At 37.8% G+C, this 21,839-nt stretch overlaps 1 protein-coding gene across 4 annotated transcripts in view; it reads right to left on the bottom strand.

Annotated features, from left to right (window-relative positions):
• Positions 1–21,839, bottom strand: part of SGCG (sarcoglycan gamma) — a 331,776-nt gene that overhangs the window by 92,386 nt on the left and 217,551 nt on the right. For all 4 annotated transcript variants that reach the window (XM_043991638.1, XM_043991637.1, XM_043991639.1 and 1 more), the window contains exon 5: positions 540–659. In XM_043991638.1, the coding sequence (XP_043847573.1) occupies positions 540–659 (120 nt within the window). The remainder of the gene's footprint in view (positions 1–539; positions 660–21,839) is intronic.

Raw genomic sequence — 21,839 nt, forward strand, 5'->3', positions numbered from 1 at the left:
TATCTGGCATGGCCTGGGGCTGGATCTGTATTGGTGGGGCCCAGTTCTGGGTTCCACTCCCACCCTGGTACAACAGACTTTTCCTGCTGACCTACTAAGCTGTTGTTAGCTGGAAAATAATCTCACTCCATCCTTTTGTGGGTTCTGTTGCTCCAGGAATTGTTTTATGGCATTATTTGGAAATTTTTGTCATGATCGTCTGGGGATCACTGACCCTGGATTCAGGAGGACCTGAGTTCAAATCCAACCTCAGACACTTGACACTTACTAGCTGTGTGAACTGGGCAAGTCACTTAACCCTCATTGCCCTGACCCCCCAAAAAAGAGTTTAAACAGAACCTTCAAAAAATTTAGAGGTAATTCCAGTTATGAAGAAGAAGAAAAAGAAACACCAATATTAAAACTAATCACTGAGATTTTTCTCATCTGCCTTAAACACAGTAAGTGGGTAGAAGTGTGACTTGCTTTTGCAAACAACATGCAAGGTTCAGTGGAATGCCCTATAGTTTCCACCCCCCCACCCCGCAAATATCACAAACCTGTTACTCGAAGTTTATCTGTACCAACCACAACTTCCTTTTCATCAACTGTAAACAGAGGCCGGCCATCTTTGGAGTTGATCTGGAATTGTTGACTGTGGACTTCTACCATTTTGGGACCTGAAGAATATATTACAATATTTAATTAGTAAATACACAGATGCAATGACATTTTGAGCATTTACAGAAGCCAGATTCGACAGCCAATTCCAAAATATTTGAAATTTAATTGTCCTCACTGGCCATTCAGTGTACACTGATTTTGCTAAGGTCCAAGCCTTTTTGGGTAATTATAATTTCTAAATAGAAAGACAAAATATGGTTCAGTTTGAATCCTTGATGAAAATACTAATGTATTAGCAATTTATTTTTTTTCCAGTTTGTCATGTCTTGCAAGAGAAAAAAAAAGATACTTCCTTCTATTTAGTATTATTAGAGATTGGAGAGGCACAGTGGAGAGGGTGCTAGGTCTGAAGTCAGAAAGAACTGAGTTCAAATTTGATCTTAGACACTTTTTAGCTAGGTGACTCTGGGTAAATTACTTAAACACTGTCAGTTTCAGTTTCCTTATCTGTAGAATAGGGTAATAATACCTCCCAGTGTTGTTGTGTATAAAACGAGATAGTTTTTAAAGTGTGTTGTAAACCTTAAAGTCTATTGTTATTGTTGTTGTTGTTGTTATTATTATTAGTAGTAGTAGTAGTAGTCATAGCAGTAGCAGTAGCAGCAGCAGCAACAGGAGCAGCAACAGCAGCAATAGCAGCAACAGCAGCAACAGCAGCAACAGCAGAAGCATTACTATTTGGAAGATTTTACCTTCTGGAATGTCAATTTTAAGCTTGTGCCTGAAGTGACAATGGATAATGAGTAAGAAGAGAGCTATCCTAGATTCTAACCTGGTCATCTAAAGGAACAAGGGGAAAAGTCTGTTCCCTTCTGGTCCTCTCCCAATTTTACCCAGTACTTTATGATTATGTATTAATATGAAGGAATTTTTTTTGTAAGGCAATTGGGGTTAAGTAACTTGCTCAGGGTCACACAGCTAGTAAGTGTTAAGTGTCTGAGCCCAGATTTGAACTCAGGTCCTCCTGCATCCAGGGCCTGTGCTTTATCCACTGCGCCAACTAGCTACCCCGAAGGAAATTTTTCAAATTATTCTGAAGTTATTTTCAAGAATCTGAGGCAGCACCACTCATGAAGTATTTTATATATTTGTAAATGGAGGTTATAATTATTTTTGGACTTAACCAGTGATGTTTTTGTCTTCATAAATGATAACTATCTTTAAACTAGAAAGGGTAGGATAAGTATCATTAAGAGGGAATTGAAGCCTGAGATAAGAAAGGATATTAAAAGGGTACCATGCTACTTTAATTGAATTCAAGTCTCTAGGTCTGTTAAGAGGCTCCAGGTATCAGAATGTTTAATGATGTCTTACTCCCCCTTCTGGCACCATCCAGAATAACAGGCTTCAGAGAAAAGAGAAATAATGGGTTACGTAACTAAATTAAGAGGCTTCTCCTCTCCTGCCACCTCCATGCTGATAATGGTTTAATCTGACTTAGAACTTAGCATATGAAAGGTACAATTTTGCCTCCAGTGCTTAGGAGGGGATGAGGAACAGTTTCTAGAGATTCTACACAGAAATCTCTAGCTAGAAATATTAGTTCCTTGGTCATGATCCTGGATAAGTTGACTAACCTCTCTGGGCCTCAAGTTTCCTCATCTGTAAAATGGACGGACCAGACTGGATGGCCTATGAGGTTCTTTCCAGCTCCAGATTTATTACAAACATGAAGAACAAAGAATTTTAGCACAGATTTTTATCATTTTGTCCTCTTTAACAATCCTTTGAGCAGAGCAGGTATTATAATCCTCATATCATAGATGAAGAATGGGAGATTCAAGGAGGTTAGACACCCTAATAGTAAGCAGCAGAACTAAGATTCAAGTTCTTGGTGTTTTGACTACCAATCCAATGGATTTTTTACTTCAATTTTATTTTATATTCAGTTCTGAATTTTCTCCCTCCTTCTTCCCCTTTCTCTGCCCATTGAGAAGGCAAGATAAATAAAACCCATTGCAAATATTTATAGTCATGCAAAACAAATTCCTGCATTAGTCATGTCCAAAAAAAGAAAGAAAGAAAGAAAACAAAGAAAACAAAATATGCTTCAGTCTGTACTCTGACTCCATCACCTCCTTATCTGGAAGTAGAGAGAATGTTTCATCATGAGTTTTGTTTTTTTTTTTGTATTGTGGTCAGTCATTGTGTTTATCAGGTATTAAGACTTTTTAAATTTAATTTTTATTACATTTTGAGTTTCAAACTGTCTCCTTCCCTTGAAACAGACACATATGTAAAACTATGCTATGCAATCTTCTATTTATCAGTTCTTTTTTCTGTAGGTGGATAGTATCTTCTTTAATAGGTCCTTTGTAGTTTATGAGTATTTATAATAGTAAGAATAGTTTCATCATTCACTATTATTCTTAAAACAATATGGTTGTTACTATATACAATATTCTCTTGTTTCTTTTCATTTTACTCTTCATTATTATCATGCAAGTCTCTCCATGTTTTTAAAAATCAACTTGCTCATTATTTCTTATAGCACAATCTTATGCCATCACCACCACATACCACAACTTATTTAGCCATTCCTCAATTTGTGGTTATCCCCTCCATTTCCAGTTCTTTGCTACTGTAAAGAGAGCTGCTATAAATATTTTAGAATATATACATTCTTTCCCTTTCCTCTAATTGCCCTGGAAACAGACCTAAGAAGGATATTGCTGGGTCAAAAGATATACACAGCCTTATAACTCTTTGAGCATAATTTCAGATTTCTCTCAAAAATGGTTAGATCTATTTACAATTCCACCAACAGTGTATTAGTATCCCAATTTTTCCACATCCCCTCTAACATTTGTCATTCCCCCCTTGTATCATTTTAGCCAGTCTGTTAGGTGTGTGATATCTCAAAATTGTTTTAATTTGAATTTCTCTAATTAATAATGATTTAAAGCATTTTCATGTGATTATATATAACTTTGATTTCTTCAGTCAAAAAGTGCCTTGAGGAGACTTCCAGGAACCAAGATGGCAGAGGAAAGGTAGCAACCTCTTGGAGCTCCCCACACAAATCACTACAACAAAATCTCCAAATAATGCCATAAGAATTCCTGGAGCATGAGAACCCATAAAAGGATGGGGTGAAATAATTTTCCAGCCAAAGACAGCTTAGAAGTTCAGCAAGAAAGGTCTGTTGTATTAGGGTGGGAGTAGAGCCCACACCCAGGCCCCACCAACACAGATCCAGCCCCAGGCAGGTGGCACCAGAGAAAGAGACCTCCAGAGTTGCTGAATTGGCTGCAGCTGTGGCTACTTCTGAAACTCAGGTCACAGTCTGGTGAGAGGGCAGAGCAGCTGGCCAGGGGGAGATTACTAGGGTAATTGCTGGCACTGAGATGGAATTTGATTGTCTTGCACATGTTGGTAACCAGGAAGCAGTCTTGAGTGGCAGGCCCAGGTGGGGGAGGGGCACAGGCATGCCCAAAGCTAGCAACCATAGTGAGACAGAATTCCATTTCTAGGTTAAAGAACAAGCAAGCATGGAGCTCTTTACAGTCCAGAGCACAGGCCAGGGGAGAAAAGAAGCTGCCTCTCTTTAAATCATACTACCATGAAACCCCTGAAGCTTGGGACAGTTTGTCCTCGGGCAGGGCCCCCTTTAAGAAGGAGTTAAAAATCAAGATATAGGCTAGCAAAATGATCAGACAGAAAAAAGATGTGGACCATTGAAAGTTTCTTTGGTGATAAGGAAGATCAAAATACACCCTTACAAGAAGATAACAAAGTCAAAGCTCCTACATTCAAAGCTTCCCAGAAAAACATGAATTGGTCTCAGGCCATGGAAGTGCTCAAAAAGGACTTTGAAGGTAAAGTAAGTGAGGTAGAGGAAAAAATGGAAAGAGATATGAGAGTGATGCAGGAAAGTCATGAAAAAAATTTCAAAAACTTGAAAAACCAAATAGAAAAGCACTCTGAAGAAATTAATTGCTTAAAAATTAGAATTGAATAAATGGAAACTAATGTCTTTATGAGAAATCAAGAAACAATAAAGCAAATTCAAATGAATGAAAAAACAGAGGGCAATGTGAAATATCTCCTTGAAAAGCAGCTGACCTGGAAAATAGATACAGGAAAGATAACTTGAAAATTATTGGACTATCTGAAAACCATGATAAAAAAAGAGCTTAGACATCATCTTCCAAGAGATTGTGTGGGAAAATTGCCCTGATGTTCTAGAAGCAGAAGGTAAAATAGAAATTGAAAGAATCTACTGATCACCTCTGGAAAGAAATCACAAAAGGAAAAGTACCAGGAATATATAACCAAATTCAAGAGCTACCAGGTCAAGAAGAAAATATTTCAAGCAGCCAGAAAGAAACAATTCAAGTCCTATGGAACCACAGTCAGGATAACACAAGATCTAACAGCTTCTACATTAAAAGACTGGAGAGCATGGAATGTGATATTCTGGAGGGAAAGGAGCTGGAATTACAACTAAGAATCACCTACCCAGCAAAACTAAGTGTAATTGTTTAGGGGAAAAATGGGACTTCAGTGAAAAAATAAGGACTTTCAGGAATTCATGATGAAAACACCTGAATTGAATAGAAAATTTTACTTTCAAATGCAAGACCCTAGAGAAGCATACAAAGGTAAACAGGAAAAAGAAATTATGAGGGATGTTAAAAGGTTAAACTGTTTACATTCCTACATGGGAAGATCATACTTCCAACTCATAAGAACTTTCTCAGTATTAGGACAGCTGAAAGAATAAATCTGGACAAAGGGCAAAGGTGTGAACTGAATATGAAGGGATGATAACTGTAAAGCATTTATTTTTTGTTTATCTTTTTTTTGTGGGGCAGTCAGTGTTGGGGAGGCATGCCCAGGGCCATGCAGTTGAAGAGTGTCTTATGTCTGAGGCCAGATTTGGGCTTGGGTCTCCTGGGTCCAGGTGGGTGCTTTGTCCACTGTGTCACCTAGCTTCCCCATGATGACATCTTTAAAATAAAATTAAGGGGTGAGATGATTGCACTGAGAGAATGGGAAAGGGAGAGGTGGAAGGGGGTAAAGTATCTCACAAAAAAGAAGCAAGAAAAAGCTTATGGAGTGTAGGGGAAGATGGGAAAGGAGCAGGGGAATGAATGAGCCTTACTCTCATCAGAATTGACTCAAAGAGGGAATAACATACACACTAAAGTGTGTATAGTAATGTATCTTGCGCTGTGAGAAGTGGGAGGGGAAGGGGATAAGGGGGGAGGGGGTGAAGGAAGGGAGGACAAATTGGGGAGGGGCAGTGAGAAGCAAAACACTTTTGAGGAGGGAAAGGGTAAAAGAAGATAGAAAATAGAGTTAATAGCATGGTAAGTGAATAGGATGGAGGGAAATACAGTTAGTAATAGTAATTGGGAAAAATTTGAAGCACAGTCAAGAGTAATGCAAGATGATGATGGTAGTACTTACTTTGCAGGGCTATTGTGAAGAAAATTCTTCGTCAGATATAAGGTACTATAAAAATGTTAGCTATTATTGTTGTTACAGTAATCAACCTCCTGGGTGTTTTGTAAGGAAATCTCCATTTAAAGTACTATATGAATATATTTTACTATTAAAACAAAAAAAAGATGAGCAGGATGCTATCAAAAAACCTGCGAAGAATTACATGAGCTGATGTAAAGTGAAATGTACTGTACTCAAAATAATAGCAATATTGTAAGATGATCTGCTTTGAATGACTTAGTTATTTTCAGCAATGCAATAATCCAAGGCAACTCTGAAGGACTTATGAAAAACACATTCCATCTACAGAGAAAGAACTGATGGTACCTGAAAACAGATGGAAGTATATTTTGTTGTTGTTGTTAGTTCCTTTTTCTAAAGTTTTTTTTTTGTCTGCTGTTTTGCATGACTGCATGTTGATAGCTTATATTGAATTGCTTGAGTTCTTAAGTGGGGGAATAGGAAGGAACACAAAGTTTTAAAAATAGATGTTAAAATTTGTTCTTGCATGTAGGGTGTGGGGGAAATTCGAAATAAAATAAATAAATAAAAAAAATTAAAAACCCAATGCCTTCTATCTCTTGTTTATTCATAATTTTTCCTATCCATGTGTCTGATAGTTAATATGTTCCATGTTTTAATTTACTTATGCTATCTCCCTTTAGGTCTAGGTCATGTATCCATTTTGACATTATCTTGGTAAATGGTATAAGATATTTGTCTATACCCAATTTCTTCCAGACTGCTCTTTAGTTTTCCCAACAATTTTTCTCAAATAGTGAATTCTTATCCCACAAGTTACTGTCTTTCAAAGCTGATTATCTTCACATTATCTTTTTTGTCATCTTAGTCAATTATATGGCTGTGAGGTATTACCTCATAGTTATTCTTTACTTCTTGTGAACCTGTGATTTCACTTTCTTCCCTCCTCAGATTCAAGTTCAGTTAGTCATTTCAACTCTACACTATCTTCTGCTCTTGAATTCCTTCCCCTTGTCCTATTGCTGTTCTTCTTTTGACAAATCTCAGTCCAGATTCCATTATCTACCTCCTCCATTTCTACTGACCAGCTGCTGAACAAATATAAAGGAAGAGTCTGTTGGCCAGTCTCCTTGCCAAAAGTCCATCCCTCTTAGAGGTCATCCTTCACTCAGCTGTCAAAGTCATCTTCCTAAAGTGTAGATCTGATCATCTCCCTACTCAGTAAATTCTAATGGCTTCCTGTCATATATAGAATGGAATATAATACCCTCTGTTTGGCATACAAAGTCTTCTTATACCTTAAATTCTCCAAGTACTCTGAAATCCAGTGACAATAACCTGCTTGCTTAGCACCAGGCACTCCATCACTCTAGTACATATATTTATGTTGGCTGTCCCTCATACCCGGAATTTTCTCTCACCCCATCTTAGTCTCCTGGTTTCCTTAGCTTCCTCCAATTCTTAGTTAAAATCCTACTTTATATAGAAAGTCTTTCTTAATCTCCCTAATCCTAGTGCCTTTCTTCTATTGATTATTTCCCATTTATCCTGCATATAGCTTGTTGTACATAATTATTTTCATGTTGTCTTCTGCAGTCAACTGTGAGTTCCTTGAGAGCACGGACACTCTTTTGCTTTTACATCCCTACCACTTAGCAAAGTACCTAATGTATAGTAGGTACTTTGTAAATGTCTATTGATTGACACCCATGCTGACTGTATGTATTATGTTATCCAACCTCAACTGGGCCCACACTGCACCAAAGCAATTCTTTTAATCCTCCCAAAGTGATTCCTTATCTTACTCTCTACATAAACTATTACAAACTTTCTCTTCTTTTCTTAAACGTTTTCCCTGAAAACAGCCAATGTAATGTTAGGTAGAAATGCCATGTCCAGAATGAGGAAAATGATACCCTTTTCTGAATATATGAAGAGAATTACTTTCAGTTCTGAACACCATAATTTAGGAAGGACACTCATAACAGTGTTTGTCTGGAGGACAATGATCAGAAAAGTCAGTGTTCTTAAAAGAGTGTCTAATAAAGACTGATTGTGGGAATAAGTATGCTTGGAGCAAAGAAAACTCCAGAAACACATGAAAGCTATCTTACAAAATATGATAGGGATAGGGACTAGGGATTGGATCAATGATTTCATTGGTGTAGGGGACTGCCAGATGAGGAAATTCCTATTACCAATTCATGTTAGAACTTTCTTTGCAACTTAAGCGTCTCAGAGAGCTGAGTTGAGCAGTGTTGTCAAACTCAGATACAAAGGGGGACCACTAAACTGTACATAAGTCTCCCTGACTCAGCAAATTGACTTAGGAAGCCACATATTAACATCATCTATGTTCCATTGTGTTTTTATTTATTTTGTTAAATATTTCCCAGTTACACTCAGGAGTGTTGCTGGTTGCATTGTGGCCAGCTGGCAGTGTGTTTGACACCTCTACTCTAGAGCATTGAGAGGTTAAGCAAGTCATACAGCAAGCTTATGTCAAAGGCAAGATTTGAGCTCCAGTCTTCTTGGCTTTGAGACCAACTCTTTATTCATTATGCCAAGCTGTCTTTCACAGAATATGAAGGGTTTCTAAAGAGCTGAGGAAACAGTAATTTTCTGTGCTGCTTCATAGGATCTCCCCAATATTAAATTTGACCCTTATACACCAGCACTGATTTTGAAACTGGATGGATAGGAAGAGTTCAATAAATACTAAAGCTATCTCTGTATGACCTTATTTTGTTAACTTTTACTTACTTTTTTAACCTTTTCTTCAGGGACTCTAATTCTTGATCCAAAGTTCAATATTATCAGAATGCAATAGAATAAGCACTGGGTTGTTGATAAGGAAAGCTAGGTTTCTAGTTAAGATCCTAACACTTATTAGCTGTGTGACTTTGAGCAAGTAACTGAACTCTACACGTTGGATGTTTTAAAATAGTCATTTAATTTTTTAAATTCCTCATCTGAAAATTAAGGAATTTGGAATAGATCTCTGAGGGAGGACCCTTCCATTTCAAGTATCTTATGATTAGCACTTAGCACAGTACCTGGCATATAGTAGGCATTTAATAAATGTTTATTGATTTATTGTTTACTTAAGAAAAACATAGACAAGCAGTTATTTGGCCAAAACAATTCTCAGCATCTGGCTTGATTTTCATTTGAGGGCCCAAATCATATTTTTTGGAGGGGGGGAGAGAAGAGGGTATTAGTTTGATATAATAAAGTCCTTCTTATTGTACTTTATGCATTTTCTAACTACATACTTGCCTATTCACTTTCCTTACATTGGTTTTTTCTCTTCCTCTGGAATAAACTTTTATTCCATGTAACTCTGTGTTTTCACATGAGGATTCCTATTTTGAACATGGGCTTGTGTCTGCCAAGGTTGCTGCTCAAATTCTGATTAATAATAGTTGAGCAATAATTTTTTCAGAGTTCCATTTGCTTTTTTACTTAGAAAAGCTATCTGTGGACAGTAAAATGCCAAGGGCAACTTTCCACATCAGCAGCACCAGACACCAATAGGAAGCCCTCAGGTGGAATGCTCCAATAATTACTGGGTTGGGCTAGAAACTTTGGCCCTGGAGAGGGTTAAGAAATTCTGGATCTTACCCTGTTGCCCACCTAGAACCAGGATCACCTGTGCAAAACAATTTTCAGAAAATGAAAGGCAGAGTAGGGCAGGCTGAAAGACCTCTGTATTATCTCTCACATCTTCATTGCATCCAGTCAAGGTCATCATCATTGTTATCATCATTCCCAAAACGGGGTGTTGGGATGGGTGTCCCTTCTTACTCACTTCATCTTCACCCTCATCATCAGGCACTGGAACTGGCTTCAATGCTTTCGAGATTACCCCTTTAAACAAGCAGTCTTCATCACCATCTGTGAAACTCGTGTTCTGGTATCCATGGCTAGGTTTGAGGGTAGCTACTGGTTCTGTAATGTTTCCATCTGTGCCATTTACAATTGCTCCTTGGAGGCTCTGATTATGGCATCAGGACATTTCTCTTCATCTTTCAGGGGAGGCTTAAGTTCTCCCCTTGAATGTTCCAGCTCCATTGACAATGGGTCCTCTTCCTTGTGGCTTACAGCCTGACTGGTTCTTGGCTTCAAAGTTTTTTCATTCTCCTGTCTCTGGGTATCTGGCTCTGTCAACTTAACCCCAAACATCTTCTGACAGACTGTTTTTTTTTTTGACATTTCATCTTGTTATCAACATATCTTCCTTCACACTCAGGTTCCCAAACCACAGCATCTTGAAGAACTGGTGGCATGGGTGGAATTGAAGTTGAAGGCCCTCAAATACCTTGGAATGGAATGCCAACTGACTGACCCTCAAGGAAGAGCTTCATTAGGCACTTCCAAATTTTTCTCTGCCTCTGAAACTCCATCTCTATGGTGCCTTTCCTCTCTTTTCTCCATCTCATTTTGTGCCTCAAAGGCCTTAGGTAGTGGGCTCTCTAGCTTTTCCTCCAGCTCTACTGGTTTAGCTGTGTACTTGAATTCCTCCCAATATAGGGTTCTAAGATCTGGTGTTGGAATGGTGGGACCAAGAGCTCCTGAGGTGCTTTCTGAGGCTGCTCTTCTTTTTCTTTGCTGCTGCTCTCCTGTTCTTGAATCAACAGAAGTGTCATCAGCTTGACAGTATTCATGACAGTGCTCAGAATGGTCCTGCCATCATAGGACTTTTCCAGCTCAAATTCTCCTCTTTGGAATTGGAAAACTTGGTCTATGATCTTCTTTACCTTCTCTGAAAGGTCTAGTGCTTCTGATGCATTATCATTTTCTTGTGTTTTCTGTGTTTCTAGCTCCTGAATCCACTGCTCATAGTAGACTGTAAGGTTATTGATTTTCTCTACACCTTGAGACTGCTCCCGTATAGAAGGATGAGAAAAGGATTCAAAATGTAGCAAAGGAAAGTGAAGTTAATTTTTTTCTTATTTCTGCATTAGTCACGTTATGAAAGAAGAATCAGAAAAAAGGGGAAAACCTCAAAAAAGAAGAAAAAGAAGAAAAATTAGAAACAATATGGTTCAATTTGCATCCAGAACCCACAGTTCTTTTTTCTGGATATGGAGAACATTTTCCATCATGAGTTCTTTGGAACTGTCTTGGGTCATCACACTGCTAAGAAGAGCCAAGTCTATCAAAGTTGATCATCACAAAATGTTGTTGAAACTGTGTACAATGTTCTCCTGGTTCTGCTTATCTCACACTTCATCAGTTCATTTAAATACTTCCAGGTTTCTCTGAAATCCGACTGCTCATCATTTCTTACAGCACAATAGTATTCCATTACATTCATATAACACAACTTGTTCAGCCATTCCCCAGTTGATGGCCATTCCCTTAATTTCCAATTCTTTGTCAACACAAAGAGAGCTGCTATAAATATTTTTGTACATGTGGCTCCTTTTCCCTTTTTTTATGATCTCTTTGGGAAAAAGACCTAATAGTGGTATTGCTGAGTCAAAGGGCAGGCACAGCTTTATAGCCCTTTGGGAGTAGTTCCAAATTGCTCTCAAGAATGGCTAGAAACTGAAGTTAAAAATAAGGGAAAATGTCTGTGGATTCATTTATCTAAGAAGTCTGAATTATCTTCCTCATTGGACATTCACAAAAATATTTCTTAGATGCATTACGTTAAATTTGCAAGAGGCATGACCCTGAAGTTTGTCTACACCTATTATTTTTTAATCAAGGTCTAATTGCAGAATTGTCAGCAGAGAAAAGCTTTAGAAGCACAGCATTTTTGTTTAGGCTATAGACATATTTCTACAAAGCAACATAAAATAATAGGAGGAAGATAATTTTGAAAATTTTTCAAGGGTTTTGTTAGGAATTTATAAGAATTTCATACTATAATAGAAACAGCTCATCTTTATTTTACAAAACAGAATTTATTACTTAAAATATATTTATTCATTGTAACTTCATTGAAATATAAATATTAATTTTTACATTAGCACAAGTTCAAATTATGTTTTTCCCTAGATGATAAGTTCTTCATCAAAGAAATAGTTAATCCCCCCTAAATAATTCAGAGGAATTTGTAATTATTCTTTGTACTTACTTAATGTTCCTTAGGGGCAGCTAGGTGGTACAGTGGATAAAGCACTGGTCCTGGATTCAGAAGGGCCTGAGTTCAAATGTGGCCTCAGACACTTGATACTTACTAGTTGTTTGACCCTGGGCAAGTGACTTAACCCTCATTGCCCCACAAAAAAGAAAGAAAAATAAAAAATAAAATAAAAAAGAAGTAAATTTCACTTTTTATCTTTGATATAAGGAAAAAAAAAACTTCATAGGGTAAAATGTGCTGTTTTAAATGAACGCCTTATGGGACAAATAAAGAAACATTAATGATTTTATGATGTTATTAATTAAGTCAAGTTTATGAAACTGGTTTCAGGGATTTCCTTGTAAAAATGCCATCAAACTCTTTCTTATATATATCATGCCTCATTAACACTCTTTTCTGCCTATTATGTCTTTAATGAAAAAAATGCCATCAATTGAAAATGAAATGCCACAACATTGATTAAAGAAACTCACCAAGCTGTTAGAAATGGTCTAGCATTCCATAGCAGCCATTTGTAGATGATGTGTACTAATTGCTAACTACAAGGAAATTCACAAATTAATACAACACTAGTTTTGCCCAAATGACTTGTTAGTTTTATTAAACTAATGCATACAAAGGGACAGAATGTTGCAGGAGATAGAGGTGGCCTTAGAGTCAGGAAGACAAGGATACAAGGCTTGGCTATGACATGTAAGTTGCTGTGTGACCATGAGAAAATTGCTTAACTTCTCGGTGCTCCAGGAAACTATCTAAGATTGTAAATTACAGAGCAAGTTGATATGCTCTCACGGAGGGAATTCTTACACTGAGAGTTTCCCAATAAACTACATCACAGGTCTGGATCCTAAAGCCACAAACATGCATACATGCATACATGCATACATACGTACACACATTTATGTATATGATAGACCTGTCTAGTAGAGATCATGTGTTATAGTGGAACTGGAGTTGTGTTAAAGAAGAAATGGGTTTTTGCCTCCAACTTGGATAGTAACTGGATTTGGGATCATTTATTATACATGGGGTTTGGATATGGTAGCTTTTAAAAAGTTCTTTAAAAAGTTACATCCAGGGGGCAGCTAGATGGCTCAGTGGATAGAGCACCTGCCCTGGAGTCAGGAGTACCTGAGTTCAAATCCGGCCTCAGACACTTAACACTTACTAGCTGTGTGCCCAGAATAGCAAGGAGGCCAATATTTTTGGATGTGTGTGTGTGTGTGTGTGTGTGTGTGTGTGTGTGCGCGCGTGTGTGTGGGAAAGGGATATAAGAAGACTGAAAAGGTAGGAGGGGGCAAGCTTTGAGTGACAGAGAATTTTATTTTACATCCTGGAGGTGATAGGGAGCCACTGAAGTTTATTGAATGGGGGGCGGGGTTGATGTGGTCAGACCTATGGTTTAAGAAGCTCAATTTGACAGCCGAGTAGAAGTTGGACTGGGATGAGAAAAGACTTGATGCAGGGAGTTGAAAATGTTGTTTCAATAGTCCTAGAGTACTGTGATAAGAGTTTGGACCAGAGTGATGTCAGTGCCAGAGGAGAGTAAAAATGCATATTTGAGAGATGTTAGGAAGATATAATCGACAAGACTGGACAATAAATTGAATGAGGAAGGGTGGAAAGAGTGAGGAGCAGAGGATGGCACCTAGTGGGTAATTGGAGGATGGCTGTATTCTCCTTAGTAATTGGAAAGTTAGGAAGATTAGAGGGCTTTGAGGATGTGTGAACAAAATGAGTTCAGTTTCAGACATGTCGAGATTTTGATGTCTATGACATATTCATTTTGAGATATTTAAGAGGCAGCTGGAAGTGCGAGAGTAGAAATCAAGAGAGAGGTTGGGGTGGATAAATAGATCTGGGAATCATAAAAATAAAGGAAGGAAAGAAGAATTTATAAAATAGCAATCGACTGTGTGCCAGGCATTGTGCTAAATATTACAAATATTATCTCATTTGATTGTCACAACAACCCTGGAAGGCAAGGGCAATTATTATCTCCATTTTACAGTGGAGCAAACTGAGGTAAAGAGAGGTTATGTGATATGCCAGGGGTCAGATGCCTAATAAGTGTCGGAGATCAAATTGGAAATCAGGTCTTCCTGATTCCCAATCTAGCACTCTATCCACTATGTCACCCAAATGTCACTTAATTGAATCCATGGGAGCTGAGGAGATCACTAAATTAAAGCGTATAGCAGGAAAAGAAAAAATGGCCCAGGACAGAGCCTTGAGGTTATGATTTGGATGACCGGGAAAGGATACAGTAATAGAGCAGTCAGTCATGTAGGAGGAAAAATGGCAAACTGGAGAGACAAGAGTACCAAAAAGAAGATGGTGATCAACAGTGTTAAAGGCTTCAGAGAGGTCAAGATGGATAAGGATTGAGAAAAGTCCATGAGATGTGACATTTAAAGGAGAAGTAGATTTTTCATGCATGGTGAAGAAATGGGTGGGTGGAATTAAAGCTTTTCAGGCTTCAGGAATACCAACAGCAAAAGCAGAGAAGCCAGAACGTTCATCAGATGTATGAAGGGATGATAAACAGTCTAGTTTGACTTGTGTAAACTATTTAAAAGATAACAGTATTATTTAACAATGTTTACTTTAAGAAGTATTGACCAATGCATAATTTCTCACTTTCTGGAAATACATTTTCATGCTACATTTACAACAACACTAAAAATCAATTTCATTCCAGGGTATGGTATGCTGCTTAATTCATTACATTATGAAAATTCCATAAGCAGAAAAGGCACTTTTTAACGGGGGAAACTGATACAAAAGAGATTTCATGAGTTATACTAAGGAATTACATATTAAAGAACCAGTCATGTATTCCAATTCAGTTCACTAAACACTAAATTCCTACTGTGTGTCAAGCATTTTCAAAGTACATCTCAGGTTGAGACATCGTTAAAATCAAATGAACTATTCACACAGCAAGTTAAATTAGTTACCAAAGTAGAAATGGATCAACTCATGAAGACTTGGGTCCCTTCGAGACTTAAATCATTAATCTTATGACATGGCCAAACAGGGAATTTTGGCACTTTAAATAAAGCACCCCATTTGGCTTTTTCTACAGTTTGTAAATAGAGTGCTTTATTTAGTTTGTGCAGGCATGGCTGTGTTAGGAAGTAGAGAAATGGATGTAGAAAACAAAAGAAACCCAGAAAATAATTAAGTGCATTTGTTTCCAAAATCATCATGTCATAACATTTTATATTCATCTATTATCTACTTCAGTGAGCTTTTCTCATAGGATAACAGAATTAATTAATCTAACATTTGGAAAAGAGATTTTATGATCACAAAAGATTTCAAAATTAAGGTCAAAATTATGTGTCCGGGCAAGCACAGTGAAAAGTTCTAGTACTGCATCAATATTAAATAGTTAATTCCTGCTCTGGTTGGGAATCTTTTGGCATAGCATTTGGAAACCTCATCCTGTCGACCCACTCCCTTCCCCAAACCCTACCATGCAGATAATTAGACCAAGCTAGATCCTTGCCCTTTAAAAACTAAATAAATACAACTATAAAAACATGATGAATAAGTAGAGACTTCTCAGGATATTAACACACATGCTATTTTAAAGTAAATATGAATAAGGGGGAGAGAGAGAGAGAGAGAGAGAGAGAGAGAGAGAGAGAGAGAGAGAGAGAGAGAGAGAGAGAGAGAGGAGTTTTTGCATTATGGCATTATTTTCCTAATGCAAGAAAACTGCATTAAGAAATTGAGATAATCTGTAATAACTATTTTATGAATAATGTTTAAAAACCATCTATAGCTTATAGCTATATTTCTCTATGCCAAATGACAAGCAGTGATTAAAGGGTGCTTAGTTAAATCTTCATAGGGCTAACCCATATTTTAAGGGGAATGAAAGATGTTCAGATGCTCATGCACACATGTTCTGAAATATAAAAGCCTAGTTTATGCACCTGCTGACATAATTATCATTAGCCATAAAGTTTCACCTAAAGAGATTTGCTATAATTCTAGGTACTGGCCCAACTTTGAATGAAACATTTGTTTCTCTCTTGGTAGTTATAAATGTCCAGTCTTTTCTAAACAGGTCTGGGAATAATTAGTCCTTGTGGTTAATTCATATGCAGCTAAATAACTGCAGTATAAATTTGAAATAGTATTGTAGAAATTAAACTATCACGGAAATATAAGGAGCAGCAGACCAGAAACAGCAATAAACAACCTAAAGTTCAGGATTTATTCTTTGATTGCTTCTTTTATTCCTCAGTAGTAGTCCAAAGTTATATCATAATTCATGATTTTGACCATACTTTATTTTGAAGGACACCTCTCCAATACAGCATAGGACAGTCATTATATAAATAAAGCGCTGGGCCTGGAGTGAGGAAGATCTGAGTTCAAATCTGACCTCAGACTAGCTGTGTGACTCTGAGCAAGGTACTTAAACCTGTTTGTCTCAGTTTCCTTACCTGCAAAATGAGGATAATACTAACACCTACCTCCCAGATCTGTTGTGAGAATCAAATGAGATAATAATTGTACAACACTTAGCACAGTGCCTGACACCCAGTAAGTGCTATACAAATGTTAGTTACTGCTGCTGCTGCTGCTGTTGCTGCTGCTACACCACCACCACCACCACCACTACTACTTTTAGCTTCTTTTTTTTGTGAGGCAATCGGGGTTAAGTGACTTGCCCAGGGTCACACAGTTGGTAAGTGTCAAGTGTCTGAGGCTAGATTTGAACTCAGGTCCTCCTGAATCCAGGGCCTGTGCTCTATCCACTGAGCCACCTAGCTGCCCCACAACTACTACTTTTTTTTAAAAAAAAGATCAATAAAGCAAAAAGACTGAGCTCTGTCTCTAAGTAGCTGTGTGACCTTGGATTAATATCCAAACCTTTTTAAGCCTCTTTTTCCCATCTTCTATAAAACGATCGAATTGAACAAGATGACCTCTGAGGTCCATCATGGATTTGGTGACCTAATCACTGTATCTGTCATAAGGGCCATAGCAGTTGCAGGGACTTCAGAAGAGACTGGAGGGTAGAACTGGTTGCAGGTAACCAAGCATAAAGTTAATTATGGCCAAAGAACCTCAGGGAGAAGCAAACTGAGATGAGTCTCTCTCTCATTTAACCCCCTGTTCCAGCATTGAACTCTTGCAGCATGAACCCTGGTTCTCTCCTCTGGTCAGCCTCTTCGCAGACCCTGGAATGAACCTGTATTTGTTTCTACTTCTGTTCCACATACCACCCTCTTACCCCTGAACCATTCAGGCTCAATAACACATCTTCCTAGTCTCTCATCTCTAATCCATCTTTCACATAGCCAAATTGATATTCAAAAGCACAAATCTGACTGACTGATTCTTTTGATCCCCCAAATGATCAATTTATTTATTTGTGTAACTGTCAGGTATGAAAATAATTATTCTTTTGTCATGAGACACTACATATATGCCAGGAAACTTAACCAAAAGTTTTGTTGATTTAAAAAAGATATTGCATTAAAAGCTTTACCAAAAAAAAAAAAAAAAGCTTTACCAAATACCAGTAACAAATTAGACCCTTATCAAACAGCATAGCTGAAGGAGTAAGGTAGCCTATAATTTTATTTGCCCTTCAAAGTCCCTTCCACCTATAAGTTTATGCTTCTAGTTGAAGTTTTAGACTATTATAAAGGTTGAGTTCATTATAAAAAAAACCCACCTTTTTAAAGCTTTAAAGCAAGCCAGAGTAATTTGTTGAAAAGGATCATGGAGTGTAACTGGTTTTAAATTGAAAGAGCATATATTTTTATATAATCTAAGCACTGATGGAAAAAAAATCTGGTACTAATGAATTAATTCTTGTCCCAAATGAAATATTATCCTTATTAAAATAGTAATTTTTGTGGTTGTTTTTTTCAGTTGTTTAGTTGTTTCTGACTCTTTGTAACCTCATGGATCATAGCATGCCAAGCCCTTCTCTCCTCCACTATCTCTGGAAGTGTGTCCAAGTTCATGTTCATCGCTTCCATGACATTATCTATCCATCTCATCCTCTGTTGTCTTCTTTTCCTTTTAACTTAAATCTTTCCCAACATCAGGGTCTTTTCCAATGAGTCCCATCTTCTCATTGTGTGGCCAAAGTATTTAAGCTTTAGCTTCAGTATTTGACCTTCCAGTGAGTTGCCTGAATTCATTTCTTTTAAGTATTGAATGATTTGACCTCTTTGTTGTCCAAGGGACTTTCAAAATTCTTCTCCAGTACCACAATTCAAAAACGTCAATTCTAAGGCATGCAGCTTTCCCTGTAATCTAATTCTCACAGCCATACATTACTGCTGGAAAAACTAAAGCTTTGATTACATGGACCTATGTTAGCAAGGTGATGTCCAGATTGGCCATATCTTTCCTTCCAAGGAGCAAGCATCTTTTAATTTCTTGGCTGCAGTTGTCTGTCATTTGATCTTTGAGCCCAAAATTATAAAACTGAATACTGCTTCCATTTCTTCTCCCCTATTTTCTAGCAAGTGATGGGACCAGTTGCCACCAGCAAATGGAATTTGAAGCCCATCGAATGTGAGACAGGCTTTCAAAAACTCAAATCACTTGATGATCTCATTCATGTAGATATAATCTCCAGTGTTGACTGCAGCCCATCCATGCTACGGATCTCTCTGCAATCATGTTCCCTGATAAGTCTGCCAATATATAGTCGGTCTTCCTTTATTTCTCCCAGTGTTACAAAGATATGGGAATAGGGCACTGTGCAAAATTTGATTACATTTAGTTTTATAAGAAAAAACTTGCACATAAAAGTGAAAGGGCTTCCTTTATTTGACAGGGGTGTTTTTGCAAGAAATGACTATAAACATGATATGTCCCAATTTCAGCATGGCATTTGACAGAGTTTTTCCTAATATCCTCATGGGCAAGATGAAATGATATGGGCTAAACAATATTACAGTGGCTGGATGATGAACGGATCAAAGTTAGATTGAAGGAGGTCTCTTGTGGCATGCCTGTAGAGTTCTGTCTTCAGTGCAGTTATATTTAATATTTTTATCAATGACATGGATGAAAATAATAATGACATGTTTATCAAATCTGAGGAGGACACAAAGCTGGAAAGGATAATATTAGGTTGGAAATATCTGTATATGCTGGAAATATGGGCTTTCTAACAAAATGAATTTGAATAGGAATGAATAAAAGTCTTGTACTTTGGTTTAAAATATCAAGTACAAAAGCATAGGATGGGAATAGAGGTATGAATCAGCCTTGACAGCAGTTCATGTGACTTATGGGCTACAGTTACAAGAAAATTAAAAAAAATCAATAGCATGAAATGGTAACCCTAAAAGCCACATTAATCTTAGACTATATTAATAAAAGTGGGGCAGCTAGGTGGCAGGGGTAGAGCACCAGCCCTGGATTCAGGAGGACCTTTTTTCAAATATGGCCTCAGACACTTCACACTTACTAGCTGTGTGACCCTGGGCAAGTCATTTAACCCCAATTCCCTCACCAAAAAAAAAAGTATAGTGTTCAGATCATTCACTCAACAAACATTTATCAAAGGCATTGGGGATATAACAATGAGAAAATCATTGAGAGGGGATGATAAGGAAAGGTAACAAGATATACACTGGTAAGTAGAATAAAAAGTGAGATGAGATGGTGCCAAATACAAGATCATGATAAAGTACTCATAGTAAACTTGAGGACAGAAAGAGTATTTATATTTTGGAAGGTCAGGAGAAGTTTCATGGTGGAGGCAGAACCTGGCTTGAGCTTTGAAGGCAAACCTAAGAGTCAGAAGTGAGGACTGACAGAGATAACATTTTTGAGTTCATGGAGTGCATGTTGTGTTTGGGAAATGCTGAATTTTGGCATATAGTTACTAGTTCAGTTTGGCTGCAATATACCTAGTACATCATGGAAAGAAGCATTATAAAAATTATGCTGGAAAGGTAGAGTGGAAGCAAATGCTAGGATAAAGAGTTTGTATTTTATTTTATTGGCACTGGGGAGTCACTGGAGACTTGGAGTAGGGCAATAATATGATAAGACTAATACCTTCACCTGGGGTCTGTGAACTTCTAATTAATTAATGTATTTCAATATAAGTGGCTTCCTTTGAAATCCTACCTATTTTATCTTTTGCATTTAGAAACACTATTTTGTTGAGGGTTCCATAGGCATCACCAGACTGGCTGAATTGATAATTAATTGATGAAATCATGAAATGGGAGCAGGCAACCCCTGTTCTTTGGGTAATGTAAGGGCTTAAAATTCTAGCTATGATGTCTAAAATCTAATGAGTGGTCACCTTAAATTAGAAAACATATAGCACCAATCTTTGGGCATTAAGTATTTATTAAAGGGGGCAGCTAGGTGGTACAGTGGATAGAGCACCAGCCCTGGATACAGGAGGAACTGAGTTCATATCCGGCCTCAGGCACTTAACACTTACTAGCTGTGTGATCCTGGGCAAGTCCCTTAATCCCAATTGCCTCACCAAAAAAAAAAAAAAGTATTTATTAAAGTATATTAGGGGTTAGTAAAGAGAAACACATGGAGAAAGTATGAAATTTGTCTGCTCTCCCTATCCTGCCTGTTTCTGCTGCCAAGCCCCCATCTAGGAATGAAAAGACCTTGCTCCTAAGTGGCTTCTCCCAGAAGCCTCCTAAAACAGGAAACAGGGCCATCCACATACACGGCTACAAGCTAATTGGATGGTAACACTGATTGACAGGACCCATGGGTGACAGACATGACGTTGATCTGACCTGACGTTGATCAGATCCCGACGTTGATCTGACCTTCAAAACCCCAGAAAGGTCACTTCCAGATGCCAAAGTCACATGATTTCTTTTCAGGCCAGAGCTCACAATGTCCCTCCCACCAGGGGGTGTCATTCTAATTCTCACAGTAATTTGCCAGGAATGTCCATGATGGCAGTGGGAAATGGGCTATAATCACACTTTAATAGGGCACAGAGGGTATGGGGGCAAATGGCATAGAAAATACAGAGACACGTCACAAAAAAGGAGGGTAGTACAGAGGCAAATGGTGTGAGTTTTGGGAGATAGGGTGATGAAGGAAGGCAGGCAGCAGTGGGGAAGGACATGGGGAGGGGGGAGAGGCACAGATAATCACTCACAACCTTGTATTAAAGTCGGTTGCACTTGGCAGTATGGTCCCAGATGGAGATGGAGTTCAGGAGGAAGGAGTTTGAGGTTTCATTTTTGGGGGTGTGGGGTGAATGGACTAACTCTTATCTGTGCCTGGTGGGGGATAGTTCATTAACATATTCTCATCTTCTCAAACTTGTTGGTAAAGCTGTAAAGTTAACATACCATGTCATCTCAGAGTTATGATCACCATTTGGTGAACTGCTGGTCTTACCAAGGATATCTGGAACTCATCTGAGTTTTACATATCATAGGACAAAAACTCTGACCAAAAAGCTTAGATGGCTTCCCCTGATTCAGTAAATATTACCAGGATGAGATTTTTGGTTATATATATTACCAGTTTTACATTATGCTCCTTTCATCTTTGAGATGGTTTGTACATAACTTCTAGGTTCCCTTTTCCAATACTACTTTAATACTATTGCCACTTTACACTGGCTACTTCTAAACTTGGCATACTGACAAGA

Source organism: Dromiciops gliroides, chromosome 3, assembly GCF_019393635.1.
Source record: "Dromiciops gliroides isolate mDroGli1 chromosome 3, mDroGli1.pri, whole genome shotgun sequence".
In the NCBI taxonomy this organism is placed as follows: domain Eukaryota; kingdom Metazoa; phylum Chordata; class Mammalia; order Microbiotheria; family Microbiotheriidae; genus Dromiciops; species Dromiciops gliroides.